At 43.8% G+C, this 26304-nt stretch overlaps 3 protein-coding genes across 5 annotated transcripts in view; all 3 read left to right on the top strand.

Annotated features, from left to right (window-relative positions):
- The window catches only part of PAFAH2 (platelet activating factor acetylhydrolase 2), a 68495-nt gene extending 59058 nt beyond the window's left edge, over positions 1 to 9437 (top strand). The window contains exon 12 of the transcript XR_010750211.1: positions 8784 to 9437. The gene's annotated coding sequence lies outside the window, so the exon portion shown is untranslated. The remainder of the gene's footprint in view (positions 1 to 8783) is intronic.
- PAQR7 (progestin and adipoQ receptor family member 7) overlaps positions 1 to 26304 on the top strand; it is a 373180-nt gene that overhangs the window by 304339 nt on the left and 42537 nt on the right. Inside the window, exon 1 of one of the 2 annotated variants that reach the window (XM_066375496.1) lies at positions 12659 to 12692. The exons of the other annotated variant lie outside the window; for it this stretch is intronic. The gene's annotated coding sequence lies outside the window, so the exon portion shown is untranslated. Of the gene's footprint in view, positions 1 to 12658; positions 12693 to 26304 lie in introns of those variants that run through there. 2 annotated transcript variants of the gene reach the window in all.
- Positions 1628 to 25616, top strand: STMN1 (stathmin 1). Of its 2 annotated transcripts, none has more exons than XM_066375510.1 (5): positions 1628 to 1648; positions 20217 to 20297; positions 21286 to 21458; positions 24026 to 24217; positions 25107 to 25616. In XM_066375510.1, the coding sequence occupies exons 2-5, from the start codon at positions 20285 to 20287 to the stop codon at positions 25176 to 25178; spliced, it is 450 nt and encodes a 149-aa protein (XP_066231607.1). In that variant the 5' UTR covers positions 1628 to 1648; positions 20217 to 20284; the 3' UTR covers positions 25179 to 25616. The 2 variants fall into 2 exon arrangements, with proteins under 2 accessions (XP_066231607.1, XP_066231606.1); XM_066375509.1 differs by lacking the exon at positions 1628 to 1648 and adding an exon at positions 18567 to 18647.

Raw genomic sequence — 26304 nt, 5'->3', positions numbered from 1 at the left:
TCCACTGCGCCACCACAGGTCAGGCTGGCATGTTATCTTCATAGACTGTTATCTAGTCTCTTAGTCCTTTTCAGTTGGGACATCAGAGTCCAAATTTGCCATTTCATGATTTTCTTTTTCTTTTTTAATTTATCTTGACTATGCCTAACCAGGCCATAGCACAGTGGATAGAGCATCTACCTGGGATGCTGAGGAAGCAGCATCAGGTTCGAAACCCTGAGGCTTAAGCGTGGGTTCACCAGCCTGAGCGTGGGATCATAGACATGACCTCGTAGTCACTGGCTTAAGCCTGAGGTCGCTGGTTTGAGCAAGGGGTCACTGGCTCAGCTAGAGCTCCCTCCCCCCATCAAGGCACATATGAAAAAGCAATCAATGAACAACTAAGGCGCTGCAATGAAGAATTGATCCTTCCCATCTCTTTCCCTTCCTGTCTGTCCGTCTTTTACACGCAAGCATACTAAATAATAATAATAATAATAATAATAATAATAATAATTCTGATTCTAATGCCGTTTCTCCTATGTAGAACTATGTGGATTTCTCCCTTTGACAGGGAGAGTTAACGCTGAGGAGGAACCTTTAGAGATTACAGTCCGATTTACTTCCTAAATGAAGAGACTGAGTCCCAGAAAAGAACAATAAACGTGTTCACAAAGTTGCTCAGCAAGTTAGCTGCAGGGCTAGGCCTAGAACCAGGTCTCCGGACCTCAGTCACAATTCGTGGTCGATATGTAAAGGTGCTTCTGTGTTGAAGTGTTCATGAAGCCACCTGCTAAGTACAAGGCAATGTGCCTTATCCTAGGAAGAGTCAGCCATGGCATCCCTGTTCTCTAGGAAGCTATAGCCAGGATGTCAGAGCACAAATACAGAAAGAAATCTGTCTGATTTAAAACAGCCCTGAGGGGCCTTGGCCAAGTAGCTCAGTTAGTTAGAGCATCACCCCAATAAACCAAGGTTATAGGTTTAATTCCCGGTCACGGCACATACAAGACTCAACCAATGAATGCATAAATAAGTAAAACAACAAATTGATCTCTCTTTCTCTTTCTCTCTCTCCTCTTCCTCTCTCTAAAACAATCAATAAATTAAAAAAAAAAAAAAAACAGCATTGAGGAAAGCCAATACAGTTAGGTAAATTATACTATGTCCAAGGGAGAGATCTGTAAAGCTCAGAATGACTGACTGCCTGACTCTCCATGACCTTCTGAAAAGGTGATCATCAAGACATTTTTATGTTTTAGTCTTGTTAGAACCAAAGAGGCCCCAGCAGGACTTCTGGACCCAGCCATAAGCCAGCAGAGAGCAGTGAGGAGCCTGAGGGAATGGAAAGGGGATGAGATTGGGGACCTCATTGCATGTGACCTGTTCCCAAAGCCATCTGTTCTTGCAGATCCCTATTGAGCAGCTCAGAGCAACTAGTAAGCAAGACAGGGATCTTTGAAACACAAACCACCAGTGATTACAAAGCCATTGGGTGCATTACTGTCTTCCCTCTCGCCAAGTGGATATGGTTTATAAAGGACAAGTGGTGTGTTTTTTCTGGCTGGCCGTGTTCCTCCTGTGCAGTGGCTAAGGGGATGCTGTCAGAGGCTTCTGGGAGTGGCGGTGGACTGGTTTCCAAAAAGACAAGTGAAAACCCAGCTCCAAGGTAAGCTCCAGAGCTTGGACCCTGGCAAATTAGTCTTTTGGCCTGGTTGCCATGGAGACAGACAGGCAGCAGCTGGGAGGGAAGAGGGAACGGCAGCTTCACTGACATCTAGGATTCTGAAACAGCCATGATGGGGGAGGGGGCTAGACACCGCCCTTTCTCCCCCAGATACAGAAGCTCTTGTCTGCCCCCCAACGCCCTGACACAGGATCCGGTGAGTGGACAGGGTCATAAAAGGAGACATGCAAGCACTGGCTCCTGAAACCCCTGGTTTTCTGCTTCCAGGCCAGTGCCCTTCTGCCACACCACAGCTGCTTCCTGCTCAGCTTTTGGAGCAAACAGATCTTCCAGTGATGAGCTCCTGGGCCCTGGTAGGGTTCCCAAGCTCTTTCTTTGGAGGGAATAAGTCGTTAGAGGTGAATCTCACAGTGTTGGCCACTGGAGGCCAATTTGGCCCCGTGCTCTTGCCATCTCTCTGGAAAACCTGTCAGAGGCTTTGTGGGGATGTGACCAGCCATTGTCTGGGAAAGGAACTTGAAGCTGAGCCCAGAGGGAACTCAGCAAATGATGGGGTTTATTGTTCCTTCTTTTGAAGCTACACGGATATCATTAATTTGTGGCTTCAAGCCCCATCCTCTGTGGCCCAGAGGAAACAATCCTTGGCTCTCCCCTCTTGTGGGTTATCTCTGGAAACTGAAGGTGGGAGAGAAGGGGCCTGGGATCCAGGTCGCCTGAGTCCACTTTCCCAGCAGAGCAGCCAGGAGCTTGTGTCTCAGGGTCTTGGTTCCCTCCTCTTTGGTAAGAGGAGGAATGAGGCTGGTGTTGTCTGTGGCTTTGCACTCTCGGCCCTGCATGTGAGCAGGATCGTTACCTAAGAGGACTGAGCCCTAGTGTGGAGGGATGGAGGAGCTAGAGAAAAGCAGGGGCTCCTGCCCACCAGCCAGGCTTTTAATGTTGTTGTTTTAATTATGATTTAATAGAAAATAAATGGAGAATATGACCCACTCCCTCATCCTTGCTGGAAACTACTGATAATTTGGTTGTATATCTTTTCAGATCTTTCTCTAGGCTTATACTTTCCCCTTAAATTATTATTATTATTATTATTTTAATTACACAAATGATTTGAGAACATATTTTTATAAAAGACATGAACACCACAGATAAATGTAGAGTTTAAAAAAAAATCTTCTTTTAGTCTATTACCTTCACCAGAAAGAGCTGATGTGATGGAGAGAGCCCTCCATATATTTATGTACAAACACAAATACCGAGTTTCAGCTTTTTTTTCTCTTTAGCATAGATGCAACCATAACATCCACACTGTTCTGCAAGTTGCTTTTCCCACCACACTGTTACTCTGTAGATTTTTCCATGTTGACATATCTATCCCATCCTGCATAACTGTTGCTTAATAGTCTACTTTAGGGGTATCTGTACTTAAGTGGTGTCCTCTCATAGGCACGTGCGTTGTTTACAATCATTTGTTATTATTAGTGCTCTGAGCACTTGCACATCTATACTGCTCACAAAAATTAGGGGATACTTTATACTTCACATTCATTTTGTGAGCAGAATATTTATACTGGGTTTATTTCTAAAAGTAGACTTGCTGGGTTAATATGTCTGTAGATCTTTAATTTTTCCAAATAACCATAGGGATTTATTGTTGTTTTATCTTTTAAAAATTATCCAAGACATGGATGCCCATTGCAAAAATAAAAAAGTAGTGCAGAAAGCTACGAGGGGAACAAAATCCCTGCACCCAGGGCCATGACTGTTTCCTTTCTGGCATGTTTCCTTCCGGTTATTTTCTCTGTCTGCTGTTTTACTGTGATCTGATCGTACGGCATAGGTAATTTTCTACCTGGCTCCTTTTTTAAAAAACTTAGTTATAAGCATTTCCCTATGTTACTAAGGTATTTTTATAATCATCTTTTTTATGATTTAATGGTAAGCATTATATGTACACACCATCATTTTCTTAGCTTGTCCCCTGTTGGACTTTTAGGTTACCTGCATTATTTTTTTTACTGTAACACTGCAGTGCATAGCTTTTTGTGTAAATCTTTGTAATTTCCTTAAGCTAGATTCCCAAGAAGGAAAATTACTGGGTCTAGAGGTAGGATTTTAGTGAACCTATTTTTTTAGGTTAAATTTTGAATTACTAATATGGACACGTGGTACAAAATTTCAAAGGTTATAAAATGAAAAAAAAAATGTCTTTCTCTAACTTGGTCCCTTAGCTGTGACTTTCCTCCTTCAATGCAGCACTAATCCAGGAGGCACCAAAGCATAATAGTTAAGGGTTTCAAAGGCAACACTATTACCTGGTCCTTATGTATTTTTCTTGGGAAAACTAAAATAAAGTAAAAAATGTATGTATGTATACACACACACACATCTGTAAATAGAGATTCCTTTTTTCATTTAGCAATAGTAGCTCATCCAATACATACTTTACATTTTTCCCTTTTCACTTAATATGTTTGCTGATTACAAAACTGCCTCATTTCCTAAAAATGTTTACCTGAAAGTTCTTTAAATAAATGGGTGTGCCATAATTCATTCAGTCGATACATTTTGAGGTTGTCTTCCATCTTTTGCTATTTGAGCAGTGCAGTGGCAAGTGTCCCTACACATATGCCATTTTGTCCATGTGCTAGGGCATCTATCTATAGAATAGATTCGTCCAAGTAGAATTGCTGGGTCCCAGGGAACATGCATTTTACATGCCAACAGCTATTGCTATCTCCTTAGAGGGTGACCATTTCCTCAGTAAAGGGCATGGACAGTTTTCAAGCTTTTGATCAAACGGCTGAACTGCTTTTCAGAAGCGTTACCTGGTTCCCCTCTCAGCAGCGATCACCAGTGCCCTGTTCACTCCTCCCACTGAGTAAAAATATTATGGTGATGTTTGTGGTGTTCTCAATTGTCTTTTTTTTTTTAAGGATCTGTGAAAGATTAGTAAAAGTGAGCAAATAGTTAATTAAAAACAAACAAACAAAAACTTTTTAATAAAAAATAAAGACATTGGATATGGGAGAATTTCCTAAGACACGTTTGCCGAACCTGTAATATCTTAGAGTTGCCATGAGGAGAAAATGAGATAATACACTTAGTGCAGTGCCTGGCACGTACCAAGGGCTCCGAAGGTGGTGGCTAAGAAAATAGTTTAAGAAAAAAAGGCTGCCTTCCAAGTAATCCCAACGGTGGGAGGGGGGGAGCCAGCCCTTCAGGCTCTGAAGAGTAGGCTGGGCGGTGCCAGCTTTGTTCTTTTCTCCCCAATTCTCCCACTGATCTTTCCTGCATTAAAGAGGAAAAAGGAAATCTGACTACCAGCTCCTGGGGGAGACACATCCAACACGAGCACTGGCCGTCAAGAGGGACCAGGGCCGGGGGCCTCGCCCTCATTCACCTTATGCACCTTGAAGGAGCCCAAGCAGAGTTTAAGTCTTCAACCTCCCTGGAGGTCCCTGGTGTGGAGCTTGCACCCTGATCAGAGACTGCAAAGAGAAGTGCAGGACCCAACCTTCCCCTTCTTACTCAAAGTTAATAGCAGGCGCTTGCTGCATGTGCCTCCGGTCATCCAGATTTCAGAGCTGCGGGGGCACGGCTGGGCGGGCACTGGCTGGGGAGGTCCTTGTGAAATCCGAGCGCTGTTCACTGGCTGCTGCCCGGGCCAGAGGCAGCCCACCCCTCCCAAGGTGATGCAAGTGGCAGGAGCTGTCTCTGGCTCCTGCTGGGTGCTGGGTGCCGGGTGCTGCAGTGGGCTTGGCGAGCCTCTACTCAGATTCGGGGTAGCTACCGTGGGATCCGCACTGTGGGCTTGGCCTCCCCCTTCTTCCAGAATAGAGCTGCCTGCTGAAAAACCAGCGGCTGGGGACGCCATTTGTGTTCCCACCCTTGTCTCGGCTGAGGAAGAGCCAATCAGATCCTTGTGTGTAGCTATGAAAGCTGCAGGTAGAAACTGTCTCGGTGGGAGAGCAGATCTGCAGAGCACAGTGGAGCCATTTTCCTGGAGGATTTGAAGTTGTTTTCACTCATAGTATAATCACCATGTTGGAGAATTTTAGCCACTTCCTTCCCTCTGCTGCCTACCCTCCTTCACACACACCAGGGGTCTCTCCTTGATCTTCCAGGGAGGGCTGACTGGGGACAATACAGTGTGATGCAAAGATTGTGCCATGGGAAACTAGTTGACCTGAGGTTTACCCTTGGCCCTGAACCTGCTCTGTGACTGTGAGGGAGCAGCAGTGCAGCCACAGATCTCAGCCACTTCATATATAAAAATGCAAGAAGGAATAAAATCAGACCTTGTCAAGTGCCGGTGAGGTTATGGGGCAATGGAGTCTCTCAATTTGTTCTTATCTAGTAAAACTGTCATACCCTGTGCTCTAACAATTCTCTTGGTTTCTACCCTGGAGAAATACTTGCACATGCATTCAGGTAGGCTGCCTGTTGCAGGGCCATATCTAATAACAAACCATTGAAAACAGCTCCGTGCCCATCACTAGGGAAAGTATAAGTAAAATATCGTTTAAATTCTTGCCTGACTAGGCGGTGGTGTAGTGGAGAGAGCGTCGGACTGGGATGTAGAGGACCCAGGTTCGAGACCCCGAGGTCGCCAGCTTGAGTGCGGTCTCATCTGGTTTGAGCAAGGCTCACCAGCTTGAGCCCAAGCTTGCTGGCTCGAGCAAGGGGTCACTTGGTCTGCTGTAGGCACATATGAGAAACCAATCAATGAACAACTAAGGAACTGCAATGAAGAATTGATGTTTCTCATCTCTCTCCCTTCCTGTCTGTCTGTCCCTCTCTCTGACTCTCTCTGTCTCTGCCACAATTAAAAAAAAAATCTTGCCTGACCAGGCGGTGGCACAGTGGATAGAGCGTCAGAATGGGATTCGGAAGACCCAGGTTCGAGACCCTGAGGTCACCAGCTTGAGCACGGGCTCATCTGGTTTGAGCAAAAGCGCACCAGCTTGGACCCAAGGTCACTGGCTCAAGCAAGGGGTTCCTCGGTCTGCTGAAGGCCCGCGGTCAAGGCATATATGAGAAAGCAATCAATGAACAACTAAGGTGTTGCAATGCGCAACGAAAAACTAATGATTGATGCTTCTCATCTCTCTGTTCCTGTCTGTCTGTCTCTGTCTAGCCCTCTCTCTGACTCTCTCTGTCTCTGTAAAAAAAAAAAAAATCTTAACAGGTCACTATACTGTGGTTAGAAGGAGTAAATTAGATCTACAGATGCAGGGACATAGATAGAGCTCAAAATCTATTAAGAAAAGCAGAAGGTTGCAGAATATAAAATACAGTGTTTGCAATATATAAAATAAAAGTGGGGGTTTCCCATGAGGGACCCAAGGAAGGTTCATGGGGAGTCTCTGTCCTTGAGGTCCTTACAATCCAGTGGGGTTTGCAAGATACCAAAGAAAGGGTAAACCATATTGCTGGTGTATGACATCAAGCAGAAGGAGAAGCTACGGGGACCTATGGTGGCCAATGCATTCTTGTATGGGACAAAAAAGATCCTGTTTTGATGGCCTGACAGAGCACTGATTTTGTATGAAGAAACAAAAACTTATAGCTCAAGAGTAAATTCAGCATAAAATATGTAAATACTAATGAAAGTAAAAGCAGAGGGTTGTTTGTCCTTATTAGCAAATGTATTTCAAGAGTCCTTACAAGATGGATCAGATAACCTTTCTTCTGGTTAGAATTAAAAACATAGATTACTCTGTAAAAGGAATTGTAGAGGGCCTTCTGTGCCTTGCTAAAGAATTTGGCCTTGAATCCCATAGACATTGGAATAGTGGAGGGACAAAATGTTTTGGAAAGAACTTTGTGGTGACAGTGAAGCAGAGGTTGACTTGTTTGGCAGTCATGGTATCACAAAACAGTTTTGTTATATTTAACTAGAGGCTAATATTTAAAAACCAGGATAGTTCATTAGAAATCCTAAATTCCAGCTTCTCTATTTTTTTATTTATTTATTCATTTTTAGAGAGGAGAGAGAGAAGGAGAGAGAGAAGGGGGGAAGAGCTGGAAGCATCAACTCCCATATATGCCTTGACCAGGCAAGCCCAGGGTTTCGAACCGGCGACCTCAGCATTTCCAGGTCGACGCTTTATCCACTGCGCCACCACAGGTCAGGCAATTCCAGCTTCTCTAGCCACACATTGTTCCAGGACAGCCGTCAGCCGAATCCAAGTGGGAGCCCTCTGCTGTGGATTGAATTGTGTCCCCTTAGTGTATGTTGAAGTCCACTTGTACCAGGAATGTGACCTTATTTGAAAATTAAGTCTTTGCAGATAATCAAGTTAAGATGAGGTCATCAGGGTAATCCTTAATCTAAAATGACTGGTGTCCTGGCCTGACCTGTGGTGGCGCAGTGGATAAAGAGTCGACCTGGAAATGCTGAGGTCGCCGGTTCGAAACCCTGGGCTTGCCTGGTCAAGGCACATATGGGAGTTGATGCTTCTAGCTCCTCCCCCCCTTCTCTCTCTCTGTCTCTCCCTCTCCTCTATAAAATGAATAAATAAAAAAAATAAAAATAAAAAAACAAATAAAATGACTGGTGTCCTTATAAAAGGGGGAAATCTGAACACAGAGACAGACACACATGGAGAGAAGACAGTGTGGAGACGTGGGAGGCCATCCGCAAGCCAAGGAACGACGGAGCCTCCCAGAAGCTGGAAGAGAAGCATGGCAGATTCTTCCTCACAGCCCTCAGAAGGAATCAGCCCTGCTGCCACTCTGATTTTGGACTTCTGGCCCCCAGAATTGTGAGACAATAAATTTCTGTTAGTTAAGTCACTCAGACTGTGGCACTTCATTAAAGCAGCCCCAGAAAAGTGATACATCCCAGTCCTTCTGCTTAGATGAGGCCTGCACTCCCCAGTGATTTGAGTTGGCAGGTGCCCATGTTGGAAATGGATTCAAGGGAGGGAGTGGACTGAGGACCAGTTAGGAGGCTGCTAGGGTAATGCATCAGAGCGGTGGGTTCTGCGAATGCCCTGCAATGCCGATGCTTACTAATTGCTGCAAGGGCTTAGCCACAAACCCCTGAAGGTCTGCAAATCAACCCCGAGTTCCAGTGACATCTTTTTTTCCCCTTGTGTATTTTCTCTTACAGAGCATCCCACCCTTCTCTTCATGACACCCCAGCCACCCCACCTTCCGGGCTTAAATCCTACTCAGTGTCTACTTTCACCCGCCTCGGAATGGGTGTGATCTCAGCAGCCTTGGTTTCAACTTCCTGTGACAGCTGTAACCTCTGTTCTCACTGAATTGCTAAGGTTGCTGATAAATGTCAACTGCCTGGAAGTTGTGTGAGTCCTGGGAACATGTTTCCGTGCCAGGCCATGGAAAACTGGGCTCCGGGATGGCCCAGAAACTCGATGAATTAAACATAACTGATAACACATCCCTGCTATTAGGCCCACCAGTGCCCATTCAAGAAAAGGACTAGATCTTAGATGAAAATCATACTCCTAGCCCCATATGGGAAGAATAGTGTATTTACCTATTTGAAGCCCCCAAAAGCCCCCCAGAGGGCAAGTGCTCCAACCTCACCATTCCCACACCATTTTTCTTGCTCACATTTTGATTATTTGGAAAAGGTCAATTGGAAGGAACAACAGAATGCAATCACCTTCAGCCTTCAGGTTAAAATAAATGTCACTGGTTACAGAGACATGATGCTACATGCAAGGTAGTGTCCTGCATTGGATCCCCAATTAAAGCCAGCCATTTAGTTAATAGTATTGAACCCCATGTTAATGTATTACTTTGGATACATAAAATGTTAACATTAGCTGGCTAAAGGGTGTTTGGGAACTCTGTGTGCTTATCTTTGCAATTCTCTGGAAATCTAAAATGATTGTAAAATTAAACGTTTTGAATGTGTATTTTTAAATGTCCCTAAGATAGTACTTTTTGAATTGCAAGAGATTGAATTCCAGAATATACCCTCAGTCATGCTGTCTGACCCTCTGCCTTAAATGTTTAGTGGCCAAAAGACATCAGCCAAATGATTCAACATGTGCCGAGTGTCTATTCATGGCACTGTGGGGACACTAAGATAAATCAAAGAGAATCCTGTCCTTGAGGGGCTTACTGTCCAGTAAGGGAGGCAAACATTTGTATGGATAGATATAATACCAGCATAGTATGTGAGGATCAGAGAGATTAATCAAGGTGGAGAGAATTTCCACAGAGACAGAGGCCAAGGGACTCAGCCTAGGACATATAGACATGTGACATTTTAGGGAGTTGGGAATAGTCTAATAAAGCTGAAACTTGGAGGTATGGGGGAAGCAGAGGTAAAGGTCTCAGAGACATAGGAGGACCTATGATCAGTGAGAACAAAACTCTTTTCTATTTTTAAAACAATTGCTTTATCATGAATAAAAGTAATATAGCTCTTGAGGTAGATTGCTATTACTTCACGGAGGGTCTCAAATGCCAGGCCAAGGACCCTTGGATAATAATCTAAGGAACACATCATATTTTTTAGATTTCAGGAATCTTTTCTTTTTCTCATGTGATGTGCGCCAAAGTTTAATTCACAAAATGTTTCAAGCAGAAAAAAGGCGTGATCAGAGCTGTGTTTCATGATTGATACCTCCACTGTCACCCACTGAAGGTTTGTTATGCATCAGAAACAATGCTAGGTACTTTATATATATCATTTCATTTAGTCCTGACAACAACGCTGCATTAGGGGCCTTGTCCCCATTTAAGGATGATGAAATGCAGGGCCCTAAACGGAAAGTCATGCCAGAGTTCACACAAGTGGTGACTGAACGGGTCCTGCAGCAGCGTTTAAAGCACAAGATGCAAATTCCTGCTGGGACGCAAATTACCTGTGTGACCTTGGGCAAATGCCTAACGGTCTCTCTGGCCTTTCCATCCAGTCTGTAAAATAACAGGGTTAGCCTGATAAAACAGTGTAGAATGATAGCGAAAAGCACAGACTTGGAACCAGACTACAAAAGTTCTGTGCTGTTGTGTAGCCTAGTTGGACAAGTGATTTAATCTCTCTGCAGGCCTGCTGCTGACATCTGCCAGATCCAAGGTAAGAATATAAAATAGAAGGCCACATACCTTAGACCTAACAATTTAAGGGTTACACATCAAGCTAACAAACTCTTTTTTAAAATATATGTTTTATCTTCCTTGAAAAATATGCTTCCATAATAACCTAGAAAGCCAGGTTTCGAGTTGAGAATGTTGGAATTCTGTGGCATTCCGGGTCAGCATGTGGCAGAGCCAGCTCCCTTCTCTTCCTGCTCCTGCTCTTGCCTGCGCTCCCTGGCCTAGACGCCCAGGTCTGTCCACACTCCTTACAAGCAGCCTGCCTTGCACTCACCAGCAGGGAAGTTCGCCCTTGGGGGGACGAGCTCAGGGAAGGGGCTGGTGTAGATGCTGAAGGTGAACTCAGGCTATTTGGATTAGGAGTTCTGGAGTCCTGGGTACCCAGAGTGTGGTCTAGAAGGGGTTACCAGGCTCTAGGCGGGCACATATTTTGGCCTCAAGGAATGCCTTGCCCTTGAGAAGGGGTACAGCTGGACTCTTGATGAGAAGCAGAGAGAGCATAGCCCTTGAAAGCGCATGTACCCTATGTGACATGTCTACAGAAGATAATGTCTCTCTGTGCCTCAGTTTCTGTTAGAGTGGCCAACTCATCTGAGTTTGCCTGGGACTTTCCCAGTTTTAGCCCTGAAAATCCTGCATCTCAGAAAAACCCCTTGGCCCTAGGGAAACTGGGACAGTGGTCATCCTTGTTTCCTCTTCTTTATAATTAGGCCAATAATATCTCATAAGATTGTTAATGAGGATTAAATGAATTATTGCATGTGGAATGTTTACACCAGTACCTAGTGTATGGTAAGTATTCTATGAGCACATTAGCTATTATCTTTTCCAGTTATTTTTATTGTAGTAAAATACACATAAAATTTACCGTCTTAACATTTTTTTTTTACTTTTTAAAAAACCGTTTAAAAAATAAAACCATTTTTAAGTATTCAGTTCAGTGGTATTAAATACATTCATAATGTATTGATAATATATTTAATCATCACCATCTATCTCCATAACCCTCTCATCTTATAAAACTAAAACTCACCGCCCATTGAACAATAATAGCTCCCCATCTGTCCCTCCCACCAGCCCATGGCTACCATCATGTATTGATACTTTCTATCTCCATGATTTTGAGTAAGTATATCACATAAGTGGAATCATACAGTATTTGTCTGTTTGTGACTGGCCTATTTAGCCTAGTATAATGTCCTCAATGTTCAGCCATGTTGTAGCATGTGTCAGAATTTCCTTCCTTTTTATTTATTTATTTATTTTTACAGGAACAGAGAGAGAGTCAGAGAGAGGGATAGATAGGGACAGACAGACAGGAACGGAGAGAGATGAGAAGCATCAATTATCAGTTTTTCATTGCAACACCTTAGTTGTTCATTGATTGCTTTCTCATATGTGCCTTGACCATGGACGGGCCTTCAACAGACTGAGTAACCCCTTGCTCAAGCCAGCGACCTTGGGTCTAAGCTGGTGAGCTTTTTTGTTGTTGTTGTTGTTGTTCAAGCCAGATGAGCCCGCGCTCAAGCTGGCAACCTCAGGGTCTCGAACCTGGGTCCTTCTGCATTTCAGTCTGATGCTCTATCTACTGCGCCACCACCTGGTCAGGCGAATTTCCTTCCTTTTTAAGGCTAAGTAATTTTCCATCATATGTATATATCATATTTTGCTTATTTATATACCTGTCAATGGACATTTGAGTGGCATCTATATTTTATTTTATTTATTTATTTATTTTTTTAAAGATAGAATCCCTCTGTTCTTTTTTTTTAATTTTTATTTATTCATTTTTAGAGTGGAGAGAGAGAGGGAGAGAGAGAGACAGAGAGAGAGGAGAGAGAGAGACAGAGAGAGAGAAGGGGGGAGGAGCTGGAAGCATCAACTCCCATATGCGCCTTGGCCAGGCAAGCCCAGGGTTTCGAACCGGCAACCTCAGCATTTCCAGGTTGATGCTTTATCCACTGCGCCACCACAGGTCAGGCGGCATCTATATTTTAGCTATTATGAATAATGCTGCTGTGAACATGAGTGTGCAAATGTTTCTTCAAAACCTGCTTTCAGTTATGTTGGGTGTATACCCAGAAGTAGAATTGCTGGGTCATATGGTAATTCTATTTTTAATTATTTGAGGACTTTCCATATGGTTTTCCACAGTTGGCTATACCATCTTACATTCCTACCAACAGTTCGCAAGGGTTCCATTTTCTTTATATCTTCTCCAACTCTTGTTTTTGTTTGTTTGTTTTTTTATAGTAGCCATCCTAATAGATGTAAGGAGGTATCTTGTGGTTTTACTTGTAGTTAGCTAATATTAGTGATGTTGAGTATCTATTCATGTGCCTATTGGCCATTTGTATTTTTCTTCTTTGGAGAAATATCTATTCAAGTCCTTTGCTGGGAGATGAGAAAGAGGAAAAGTTTTAAACTTGGAGGCCAAGAGTCCAGCAAAACAACTAGCTAAATGGGGAACCCTAGACGTTGTTGGGAAGATGTTATTTCAATATGAGTTGCCTGGAATTTGAGGTTCCTTATGGGGCAGGGGGATCTATGAGGAGATGTCCTTTAAACTTTAGAAATAATGTAGTTGTAGAAGTCAGGAGAGAGATAGGAGCCCAAGAGGCACAAGGGAGTCATCCCCATAAAAGGAACCATTAGAAAAAGGTGTGGACTTAGATAAGAGGGATGAGGACTAGAGAGAGCATGGGAGTGAGAAGACTGGCCGGGGCAGCAACATCTTGGCCCCATTCCACTCACATTTAATTTGTGTGCACTTACCATATTTCAGTGACTCCAAAATGCCATTGATTTTTAAGACATACCATTATTTTATGTACCACTAAGAAAATATGCTGTCAATAATTATAATGTTATTTATTGACTATGAAGCACAACCTATTTCAAAGATACAAAAATGTGGGGGGCGGTGAATACATCTTAGAACTAATTAAATAAGATATATGCCAGGCACTGTGTCAGGCATCATAAAGAGGAGAGTGGGATAAAGCTATGAAAAAGACCCTGCCTTCAAAAAGCTTCCAACCTCACAGCGACACCTACAGACATGTATAAACTGCCAACCGAGACAAGTGCTACCGTGCAGGTTCCAGTGCTATTCTGAGATTAGGTGCTGCTTGTCAAGTATTTATAGGAATTATTAATACAGACAGAATTGACAGCTACATCTTTCTTGGGATTTCTAGTCCTCCCCCTCCTTTTCCCTAATGTCTGAAATTCCTAGGGACAAAGCCTTTCAAACCATTTTTGAATGAATTGCGGTAATGAATTAAAACACCACATGGTGAATATTGAACTGATACAACTCTTATGAAAGGCAATTTGGCACTATCCAAATTGTAAATGCATTTTCCCTTTGAACTCGCAATGTATAAAATCTATATATCCTCTAGGAATATATCTTGCAGATATACTCACCCACATGGAAAATACCATATATAAGGTTATTCATTACAGCATCATTTGAAATAACAAATAATTGAGAACAACCTATGAGTCATGGATAGGGCACTGGTTAACTAAGTTATGGAACATTCATTCATACAGTGGATCCTAGGGCAAGAAAATGCTTGATCTATGAAAACATGTTGAGTGAAAAAATCCTAAGTGCAAAACAGTTTCAGTAGACTATCATTTGTATTATAGAGGGGAAGAAGAATATATATACAAATTTGCTTGTGTACCTGTCGAGAAACTTTATTTTATTTTATTTTATTATTATTTTTTTTTCTTTCTGAAGCTGGAAACGGGGAGAGACAGTCAGACAGACTCCCGCATCTGCCCGACCGGGATCCACCCAGCACGCCCACCAGGGGCAACGCTCTGCTCACCAGGGGGAGATACTCTGCCCCGACCAGAGCCACTGTAGCGCCTGGGGCAGAGGCCAAGGAGCCATCCCCAGCGCCCGGGCCATCCTTGCTCCAATGGAGCCTTGGCTGCGGGAGGGGAAGAGAGAGACAGAGAGGAAGGGGGGGGGTGGAGAAGCAAATGGGCGCTTCTCCTATGTGCCCTGGCCGGGAATCGAACCCGGGTCCCCCGCACGCCAGGCCTATGCTCTACCGCTGAGCCAACCGGCCAGGGCCTAGAGAAACTTTAGGATACACAGGAAGATAACAATGACTATGCTGGGGGAGGGGTGGGTATCAAATTTGTCAGGTGGGATACCAGAAAAGAGGACTTTTTATACTTTATTTCTAAACTATGTGAATGTGTTGTCTATTCAAAATAATTAAATCAATTGAAATTTGTAAAATACTCCTGCAGAGAGTTAACCCAGTGACTATGATTCCCCCCAAAGGGTGACGGTCTATTCATTCATTCATTTTTTCATTCAATAACTTAGCAATCAAGAAGCTTCTCTAGCAATAATAGTTAACAAGCATTAGGCACTTACAATGTGCCAGGCACTGTTCTGGGTACTTTTGGTTTTTTTACAGGGACAGAGAGAAAGTCAGAGAGAGGGATAGATAGGGACAGACAGACAGGAACGGAGAGAGATGAGAAGCATCAATTATCAGTTTTTCGTTGTGACACCTTAGTTGTTAATTGATTACTTTCTCATATGTGCCTTGACCGCGGGCCTTCAGCAGACTGAGTAACCCTGTGCTGGAGCCAGCGACCTTGGGTCCAAGCTGGTGAGCTTTTTTTTTTTTTTTTTTTTTGCTCAAGCCAGATGAGCCCACACTCAAGCTGGCAACTTCAGGGTCTCAAACCTGGGTCCTCCGCATCCCAATCTAACACTCTATCCACTGTGCCACTGCCTGGTCAGGCTGTGCCAGGTACTTTTATGTACATAATCTCATTGTTATCCTCTTGCATTACCAAAGAGAAATGCTTCTTGTTTAAAGTCAACTGCAAATGTCCAAGCCCCACCATGCTGGGCCAGGACTGGTTCTGGGCATTAGGAATATCCAAACAAAGATAAAACCCCTGCCTTCTTGGACTTACTACTCTAGTGAGGGGGCTAGACATGTAAAATAGCAGATTCACAGACAGCATTTGAACAGGGAAGGGAGTGTTAGGGCCTGATGCCTAAGGGATAGGGGACAGAGGGAACAGAGAGTCTGGGGACAAGGAGAAAGTCTCTCCCACGACATCAGTGTGCCAACGATAAGCCCTATAAGTAGCAATGGAACGTGGAAGCACCTATGTGGGAGATGACCCCTGCAGCCTCAGAACCAACAATGGACAAAGGCTGCCGATGCTCTGTAAGAACAGAGAAGATCTGACAACTACCCGGAGCGTTTGATCAGTGTAGACATCCCTTCTGGACTTTGAAGAATGAACTGCTCTCCTTTTGCTGTCTACACAGATCAAATAAGCTGGATGACTGCCATATCTTGACTTCACTTTGTGCTAATCTACTTACAGCCAGCTCCAGAGCAATCTGACCAAACCATCTGAGCAGAGGCAAAAATAATTCTCATGGGTAAAGATAGACAGTGCCAAAGTGTGAACATTAAGCGCCGGCTGCCACTCCGGGAGGGGGTGGGTTTGGAAGTTAGTTTTAGGAAGCTTCCAAGAAGGGAACTTCTGTCTTTCTCTATGGTAAAGTGGTAAACTATTTACTCTCCATACAGTTGAAAGCACATCCTATTCCAGGGCTCATATATGGACAACCATAAGAGTTCACAATAAATATGTATGGTCTGGCTCTCAGAAAGAGAACTCCACCCTAAACAACAGGGACCATCCCACCACACAAGCACCTTTTTATTCTTGGGATCATTCTAGGGGAAAGCTTATTCCCAGCCTCCGCAGCCCCCAAACAACAGTGAGGATCTCAGGAAATCCTGTCACAGAGCCTGTTGGAGAAAATGCTGCAACAAACCCAGAAGCTAAGCGGCATCATTAAAAAAGATTAAATATCTTCATGAGTTCTAACATCTTCCTTGCTAGCTGTGGTTTCCATGGAAATAGACATCTGCTCTGGGGAAAGAGAAAAAAGGTGGGGGGAAAGCAGTATAAATGCTTTAAAATAATCAGTGTTTTGAAAGATTAATTTTTTTTCCTGTCACAACATTAATAGTCAGAAATGTGAGATTTTTGTGTGGCAATTTTTTTTTTTAATGCACAAAATGGGTGGGACCTTCCTCTGAAACCTGCAGATCAAGTACAAAGACTTCAAGATAAAGGCTGGTTCAGAGGATAATAGATCTCTTGGCCTTGGGTTGCTTGCTCATTGCGTTGCCTCCCAATCTGTCACTTTTCAGTGAGGTCTGGTCCCCACCCCTCTCCAGCTTTTTTAACAATTCCTGAGACTTCAACTTCGAAAACTGACAGAGATGGAAGTATTTGGCCATTTCGTGGCCAAGTTTGGTTTGAGAGGAGGAGCTCTTCAGGACTCAGAATCTGAATTATTTTTGGTCCTGCTCACATGCTAAGGGAAAACCCCTTAGAATGGAGGCGGAGGAAAGGCCGAGCCCACACAAGGACAATTGTTGGAGAAAATGCTGCAACAAGCATATTTCAGGCTACAGCACATTGCTAATTGTTTGCTTTGTGTGGTGTGCCCACTGCCCATATGATCTGGTTTTCCTTGTCTCAGGCATCTACTCACTGTATTTATCTCCAGCACATCCTTAGTGACTAGCAGGATATGGACAGTCTTTTAAAATTAGGACTGTTTCAGCAGAGGTGGTCATATTTGTTTTTGGGTTTGAAACCCATCGACTGATAAAGTGAAGGTGTTCTATCCAGTCAGGATCTCAAAGCAGGTGCATTGGTGTAATGACCATCACCTGAAGACACAGCCTTGGTCAGAGGAATGGGAGGAGGGGCCTGGGAACCATATTCATTCTATTCTTTTTCCTCTGGGATTTTTGTGGGAAGAGAGAGGCCAATCATTCTGATCTGATAGCTGGGGTCACACCAGTTTCTTTTGTACCTCTGCTGTGCTGCAATCTACTCAGGCAGGGAGGAATCGTGACCTTGTTGTGGTTCCTTTTGTTTTGATTTTTAAAAAGGGCCCAGCACCTCTCTGGGGAGCACGTGCTCCAAGAACAAAAGCAACACTTAACTGCGGTCTCTGTTGTTAGAACTGCTATTGCTCTTCCTTTCCTATCATCTGGCCAAAGGCTAGGCAGAACAGATGGAGTCTGCGTTTAAGCCAAGTGACTGTTAGACCAAAGGATATCAAATTCCGGAGCTAACAAGTCACTCAGGCTTTACCCCTCAGCTCTGGTCACCAGTTCGGGGACCCCAAGGACGGTAATGAGAACACACACAGTGAAGAAAGGGCAGCGCCTGTGATGTTATAGGGCTGTTTTAAGGATTATGATGATGTCACAATACAGGTGACACGCGGTGGTCAAGGCAGGGCTCCGGGTGTAGGGGACCTTTACAAAGGGGGTAGCATGGCATTGTCCTGTCACAAGGGCTTGGGCGTCTTAGGTAGCCGCACGAGGTGGGGCACCGTTGGGTCACTGCGCTGAGTACTGCCCTTTCGGACGCCCAGCAAGTAGCTCAACTGAAGTGGAGTCCAGGCAGCCACCCTCTGAGAGGTGCGGAAGGACCCCGCCCCGCCCAGTCCCGTCCTTTTCCTAGGGATGGGAGAGCTGGTTCAAGTCCAGGCCCAGGTCTAGGAGAACGTCTTTTTCTGCGGCTTGACAATCACCTGGGTCCCCGGCTTACGCCTGGGGAGACCCACAAACGCCCCCACCCCTCGCATTGTCTTCCTGCCCCGCCAGCCCGGACTACATTTTCCGAGCCACTGTGGGGTCCACAGGGGCGGGGCCCACCGGACTGCTGGGGGAGGGGCCGACACGTGCCGCCCCTCTCCGCCAATGCAGAGCCCTGCAGGAAGGTCACGTGCCGCTGTTTGGCGCTTTTGTGCGCGCTCGGGTCTGTTGGTGCTCAGTGTGGCCAGGCGGCTCGGACTGAGCAGGTGGGTGCGAGGTCCTTGGAGGAGGTTGGGGGCAGCGAGAGGGTTGCAGCCGGCGGGCGGAGTGGGGCCTTCGTGGCGGCCCTCTACTGGAGGGCGGCGGGCGGGGCCGCGGGTCCCAGAGAGGCTGACGGGCGGGGGTCGCTCCGCTTTGTGTGTGGCTCGGGCGGAGCCTGGGCTTTGTCCCCACTCCCTGGGGGCGCGGCTGTCGTGGGGAGAGGGCGCGGCTAGCTGGGCAAGCCCCGGACGTTAGACCCCGCTTGCGGTTGAGGAGACAATAGGGGGCGTGTGCCCCCGTTTGTCTCCCTCACTCCCCCTGCAGGCGCGGCCCCGCTGGGGTTCCCATTGTCTGGAGGGGCGGAGAGGCACCTCCAGGGAGCTGGGTGCTTTCGGGCCAGACTGCGCAAGACCAGGGCTGCGCCCGCTCCCCGCGATGGTCTTCGCCCAGTGCCTGTGGCGCCGCGCCCGGGAGGTTAACAACCCACGAAGGCTCCTGTCCTCGCAACTGGGGACACGGAAAGCCAGGATGGCGGCAGATTGGGTGGGAGCAAAGGGAGGAGGTAATCCGACGTGGGGGCTATCCCACGACCTGTGGCGGGGGTAGGGGTGGCCTCGAGATAATTTTGGCGGGAGCTGGGGGGGGCTCCCGCGGGTGATAAGCCCAGGGTGGGCGGGGTCATCCGGATACGACCGTTAGCCCCTCCCATCCTTCCCCTTCCCACGCGCGCGGGCTCCGGGGTGTTGTGATTTCGGGGAGATTTCGAAAAGGCGCGGGGAGGAAGGGGGCGGGGCCAGGGCCGGAGCACAGGGCGTGTTCTGATTGGCTGGGGGCGGGGGAGGCCTGCTGCTTTCCTTGGCTTGGACAGGGCCACGCCCATCCTCGGTCTGGTGCTGCGTTTCATGCTCTGCTAGTTTTAGGCCATTTCGCTGTCTGATTTTAATTTCTAGCTGTTGGGAACCTGTAATTCTACGTTTTTGTTACTAGCTGGGGGTCTACAAGAATCATGACCTCAAAAAAATCAAGATAGGATACAGAATTTTTCATGACATAAGAGCAAATCTAATCTAATGCCTGGAGATTCGTAAAATTAATTTTGCCCTCTGTTGGACAAGGAACTTAAGCCCCAAGAACAATAGGAGTTCAACATTATTGGTTAATATTAGCCTGGGCGTTTTGTTTTCCACCGTGGCAAACACAGACAAAGCAGGGGTGGGTATTTCATTTGTACAATGAGTTGTAGGCATTATTAAGATGGCTCCGGTCTTGCTGTTCATTTGAATCAGGAATATTTTCTCACTGTTTTGGGGGAAAATTTAGAGTTTAAATGCAAGAGTTGTTTTTTGAACAGGCAATCTCAGTTAACTTGATTTTCTACAATCAGCGTTCTGTTCAGTTCAGATTTTCTAATGTTTGGTGTTTTAGAGATTTTCATAATTTCTAGTTCATGGTTTCTTATTTAATTCTGATTTTCCTGATGCTGATTTATGTGGATGTGATATGAGGTCCTTTTGGATCAATGACATATAGAAATACAAAGAAATTGACTGCATGCTTTTGAAAATCATTTTCAGGGCTTTCCTTGCCATTGGATTGTGTAGGATATACTGATATACTGCCAGGCTCTTGTCTTCTGTTCATCATGGCTTCTTCTGGTAGGTAAACTATTTGGAAAAGGTGAAATGTGATGGACTTATGATTTTAGAATAGGATATAGTTTAAATCAGCCCTTCTCAACCTGTGGGTCGCGACCCCAGCGGGGGTCGAACAACCAAAACACAGGGGTCGCCTAAAGCCGTCGGAAAATACATATTTTATTTAAAAATGTATAATATACATATTTTATTTTAAAATGTATTGTATAATATACATATTTTGTTTAAAAGTGTATTGTATAATATACATATTTTATTTTAAAATGTATTGTATAATATACATATTTTATTTTAAAATGTATTGTATAATAAATATGTATTTTCCGATGGCTTTAGGAGACCCCTGTGTTTTGGTTGTTTGACCCCCGCCGGGGTGGCAACCCACAGGTTGAGAACCGCTGGTTTAAATCTTAAGCCAATAATTTGGCACCACTGTTTTGGTCTTATTAAAATGTATTTTGTAAATTAGAGAATAATTAAAGAAGAGAAAATAGTTAACACTTGAACGTACTGAGAGTTATAATTAATTGTTTTGTTAGTAGACAATTTGGCTTGCTCTGAAGCAAAATTGTGGAATTTTGCACAAGTCTTTCTTTTTTGTTCATGAAAGTGTCCAATACTGATGTCTCAGAATGGTATTTATGAATCAAAAAATGTTGAGCTTTGATTTCTGGGAGATGGTATTTGCATAATAATTTCTTGCTTGCAAACACAGCTTCATCATTAGCTCTAATTCTTTTATTTATTTATTTAGAAATTACATTTAATGGGGTGACATTAATCAGTAAGAGTACTTGGTTTCAAGTAAACATCTCTATAGCATTTGAACTGTTGGTTGCGTTATGTGCCTATCACCCAAAGTCAGATGGTTCTGTCAGCCCTAATTCTGTTCATTAAATTGATTTGGTTTTTAGAAAATTACAGAAAAGTTTATTAGAATAGGAAAACTCTGTTTTTCTGAATATATTATAAATATGATCAAATCTAGATATCCAGGTGAAAGAATTGGAGAAGCGTGCCTCAGGCCAGGCTTTTGAGCTGATTCTCAGCCCTCGATCAAAAGAATCTGTTCCAGAATTCCCTCTTTCCCCTCCGAAGAAAAAGGATCTTTCCCTGGAGGAAATTCAGAAGAAGTTAGAAGCTGCAGAAGAAAGACGCAAGGTAAACATCACAATTCACAGAAAACGGTATTTTTGTAATGTGGCAAACTAGTTTTATTTCCATAACACGGGGAAAACAGAAGTGCAGCTAGACTGTGTTATAACTACGTGAAGATTACATAATGCCAGTGGCTGGAAGAAAATACCAAACATCTTTTATTGAGCTCCTATTATGCTACAACTTTTTGACTTATATTTTTCTCTTTTAATACAGTGCCTCTAAAAGGATAGGTGAGCTTAGAAAATAGTCTTGGGAATGTTAAGTCATTTTCCCAAGTCATATAGCTCATGAGTATTAGAGCCAGAATTCAAGCCTAGGACTTGGCCAAAATCAGAGTTCATGCTTCTCATGCTTTGTGATTGAAACAAGTTTATTGGTGAATGATTCTTTTTATTGTCTCATTAGATTTGGGGGGGAGGAGTGTTTCTTTTGGTTTAAGTGTGTTCCTGTGTAGTATTTTTATTTTTGTTATTTTGAGAACTGTATAATAAAAACATTTTAAATTGCTATTAATGTGATTGTTTTGCTCAGCTGGCATTCTGGTACTGTGGCAGCTTTTCTCTTATGTAAGCTATTCTATTATAAAGTAGGCATCTTTAAAAAGAACTAAGAAAAATCAACAGGTATTAATATGCTTGTTATAGAAAAATGAAAAATTGGGAACTACAGAAGTTTATAAGTAGGAAATTAAGTGTATTCATTATCCTACTTCCTAGAAATAACCATTAATATTTTGGTGTATTTCCTTTCATTAAACATTATTTTACTAATCAAGAACTTTAAATAAATTCTCATGTAGTGCCCCCTTCCAACAACACTGATTGGGGTGAATAGGTTTAATTTTTAAATGAAAGAAATTAGGTCATAAAAAGGTAAAGTAGTAATCTTCCCCTAACCAACACAGCTCAGTTTAAGTCTTAACACATTGAACCACATCCCTACACATACAGGCCCCTTTTTAAGCTGTTGTAGCACATGCTATCCACTTTTTAGTGTCATGATTACGTGTACGTACACTGGCCCATCGTTAACACTGTGAAGCATTTCCCCAGGAAGAGTGCTGTGTTCACAGTCATTCCTACCTGTCCTACTTGCTCTTCTATGTCGCTTGTGTTCATGGAAGAGATGCAGCCAAAGGCTGGACAGAGGACTATTTAGAAATCAACCCTTGGCCCCGTAGTCATTAGCCTGTGCTTTACATAGTGACTGGCTAAATATAGTGAAACTCATATCTGGGATTTTGCAAAAGAGAATGAACAGAATCAGTAGCAGATGCTCTGTAGTTTTCCTACAAGTCAGTGCTTCCAAACACATTGGAATCTGTTTGGTAACAAGCTATTCTGAGTCTGTTGAAGGAGGCCCGACACGGTAATCAAACTCTAGTGGTCTGGAAGTTAATGCAGCTTCCACAGAGACAAGCTAATAAACTTTTCTTTGAAACAAATCCTTCTGGCTTAAATAGTAATCTAGAGGCTTAAAATTTCTATCATTCATGTATTTTCTTTTATTAGTGTGGTTACATTTTTTTTATAATGAGCTAAGTTTTGGGGGGTAGCCTTTGAAGTTTAATTCTTTATAATAAAGTCCCATTTCTTTTTTTTTTTTTTTTTTTTTTTTTTTTCTGAAGCTGGAAACGGGGAGAGACAGTCAGACAGACTCCCGCATGCGCCCGACCGGGATCCACCCGGCACGCCCACCAGGGGCAACGCTCTGCCGCGACCAGAGCCACTCTAGCGCCTGGGGCAGAGGCCAAGGAGCCATCCCCAGCGCCCTGGCCATCTTTGCTCCAATGGAGCCTTGGCTGCGGGAGGGGAAGAGAGAGACAGAGAGGAAGGAGGGGGTGGGGGTGGAGAAGCAGATGGGCGCTTCTCCTATGTGCCCTGGCTGGGAATTGAACCCGGGTCCCCCGCACGCCAAGCCGACGTTCTACCGCTGAGCCAACCGGCCAGGGCCAAATCCTATTTCTAAGTGCATATCACTCAAGCCATCTTGATACCAATAAGTAATCTCTTTTTTTGACAGGGACAGATAGGGACAGACAGACAGGAAGGGAGAGAGATGAAAAGCATCAATTCTTCACTGTGGAACCTTACTTGTTCATTGATTCCTTTCTTACATGTGCCCTTACTGGGTGGGCTACAGGCAGAGCAAGTGACCCCTTGCTCAAGCCAGTGACCATGGGGTCATGTCTATGATCCCACGCTCAAGCTGGTGAGCCCACATTTAAGCCGTCAATCTCAGAGTTTTGAACCTGGGTCCTCCGCATCCCAGTTCGATGCTCTATCCACTGTACCGCTGCCTGGTTAGGCTAAGCAGTAAATGTTATAAGGATTTCCTTTAAAAGTAATTGGACAAGAATCTCTTAACAGTTTTCCAAAGTAAACAAAATAGGATTTTCATAGTATTTTGATACAGATGATTCAGATCCTGGCTTCAGTGTTATATCAGTATTATTTAAAGAGTCCTAATATTCTGCCTCTTTTTAGTCTTCCCAACTAATAATCTTATGTCATTTTAACTTACACTAAATGCAGTTTCGAGAACCTAACCTCTTAAACATTTTTTAGTCCCATGAAGCTGAGGTCTTGAAGCAGCTTGCTGAGAAACGAGAGCATGAGAAAGAAGTGCTTCAGAAAGCAATTGAGGAGAACAACAACTTCAGTAAAATGGCAGAAGAGAAACTGACCCATAAAATGGAAGCCAACAAAGAGAACCGAGAGGCACAAATGGCTGCCAAACTGGAGCGCTTGCGAGAGAAGGTTAGTGTCTGCAGTGCTGAGGGAGGGCTAAGCTTGAAGTTTTCATGTGCCAGTGAACTGCCTTCCGCTAACTGCCTTGATCAAAGGTGTTTGGCATTCTTGTCATCAATTTTGGTACTTAACATGTTAGAGTTATCTTATTTTAAAGTAAGATGGATTATTCAACAATTTCCAGCATAATTATACTTTCATTGGAAGAGCAGTAGGAGGCTCAGTTATTTAGGTCTCCTGTGTGACCCAGGAAGTTTGAAGGTTGTCTAAAAACTCTAATTATGTCATTCATATAATATATAATTATACAGTAGTCCTCCCTCATCTCTGTGGGATGTGTTCCAAGACCCCCAGCGGCTGCCTGAAACCACAGATACTACCAAACCCTATATGTATATGCTATGTTTCTTCCTATACATACATATCTTTGATGAAGTTACGGCTTCTCTTTGGCACATCCAAGTTGCCAGCACTACTCTTGTGCTTTGGGGTCATTATTAAGAAAAATAAGAGTGACATGAACACAGATACTGTGACATCATGACAGTTGATCTGATAACTGAGACAGCTACTAAATGACTTACAGACAGGTAATACGGTGGACGAAGGGATGAATTATATCCCGGGCAGGACAGAGTGGGACAGTGTGAGATAAAATGATATTCAAAACGATGGATAATTTAAAACTTATGAACTCTTTATTTCTTATACTTTCATACTGCAGTTGACTACAGTTAACTGAAATAGTGAAAAGTAAAACCACTGATATGGGTGACTATTGCATTTATGATATTATTACATATATGGTAACTGTGCTGACACTATGTTGGGCCTCTTTTGGAGGCATGACTTGGCAGGCTGCTGTGTTTGACTGATGATATATACTGTTTCTTTACAGGACAAGCACATTGAAGAAGTGCGGAAGAACAAAGAGTCCAAAGATCCTGCTGATGAAACTGAAGCTGACTAATTTGTTCTGAGAACTGACTTTCTCCCCCTCCCCTTCCTAAATATCCAAAGACTGTACTGGCCAGTGTCATTTTATTTTTGCCCTCCTGACAATTCTTCTAGAAGCTGATGTAGGACCATAGGTAGATCCAGACTGTACGGTGTTGTTTTAGGGGATAAAAGGGAGAAACTGAAAGTGTTTTGCTCTTTTTCTAAAGTGTTGAAGTCTTTCTAATGTAGCTATTTTTCTTGTATCTTTTCTACTTCAGTACACCTGGTGTACTGGGTCAATGGCTAGTACTGTATTGGCTCTGTGGAAACATGTTTGTGAAGAGTATGTAGTTGGCTTCTTTCAAATTGTTAGATGCTGAATATCTGTTCACTTTTAAATCCCAATTCTGTCCCGATCTTACCAGATGCTACTGTACTTGAATGGTTAATAAAACTGCACAGTGCTGTTGGTGGCAGTGGCTTTTTCTGTCCAGGTAATAAACTGCAGTCAGAGGCCCTCCGGGATGATGTTTGTTCTGGGCAGGCCCAGCACTGCAGGTTCTCCGCCCTCTTCGCACTGGAGTAGTTCGCATTGTTTTCTTCCACAATCACCACTTTGTTGTCATGCCTCGGCCCAGATCAGCTGTTATGATAGGCTTCAGATGTTTATTTGCAAACAAGCTTTTTTTTGTTCCTGTGTCCCTGTTAAAAAGGCAGATTCGAGGCACAAATGGTGTTTCTAGAGAACAGTTTAGAGGAAATTTTAAGATCCTAATTGGAGATATTTGACGGTTTGCTTTATGTTAACTTGGGGATAGGTTTGCACCCTGATGCTTCCCTGCCATGGAAGCTGTGACTCAAATTGAATACTGATAAAACTCTGTGCCCCTGTAGGCTGGCAGTTCCTTCATCTTGTATCAAGAGGCTATGCAACATATACCGTAGTCAGAGCATTGCCTCTCAATTCCCAGAAAGCCTTTGGCAATTTTCATAGGTATTTGAAAAATAGCCTTAATTACATATGATTATTTACTTTTCAGCCATCTGTGTAAAAGCTCTTGGGAATCAACACCTATAATGAAAGTGTTTGCAATTTTGCAAGATGGCTGCTCATACTGCAGTAGGGTCTGCATGTCACCCTGTTTGTGCCTGGGCAG

The sequence above is a fragment of the Saccopteryx leptura genome, chromosome 3 (assembly GCF_036850995.1).
Source record: "Saccopteryx leptura isolate mSacLep1 chromosome 3, mSacLep1_pri_phased_curated, whole genome shotgun sequence".
Taxonomy (NCBI): domain Eukaryota; kingdom Metazoa; phylum Chordata; class Mammalia; order Chiroptera; family Emballonuridae; genus Saccopteryx; species Saccopteryx leptura.
The sequence above is the reverse complement of the archived record's forward strand: the minus strand, read 5'-3'. Positions and strand labels throughout refer to the sequence as shown.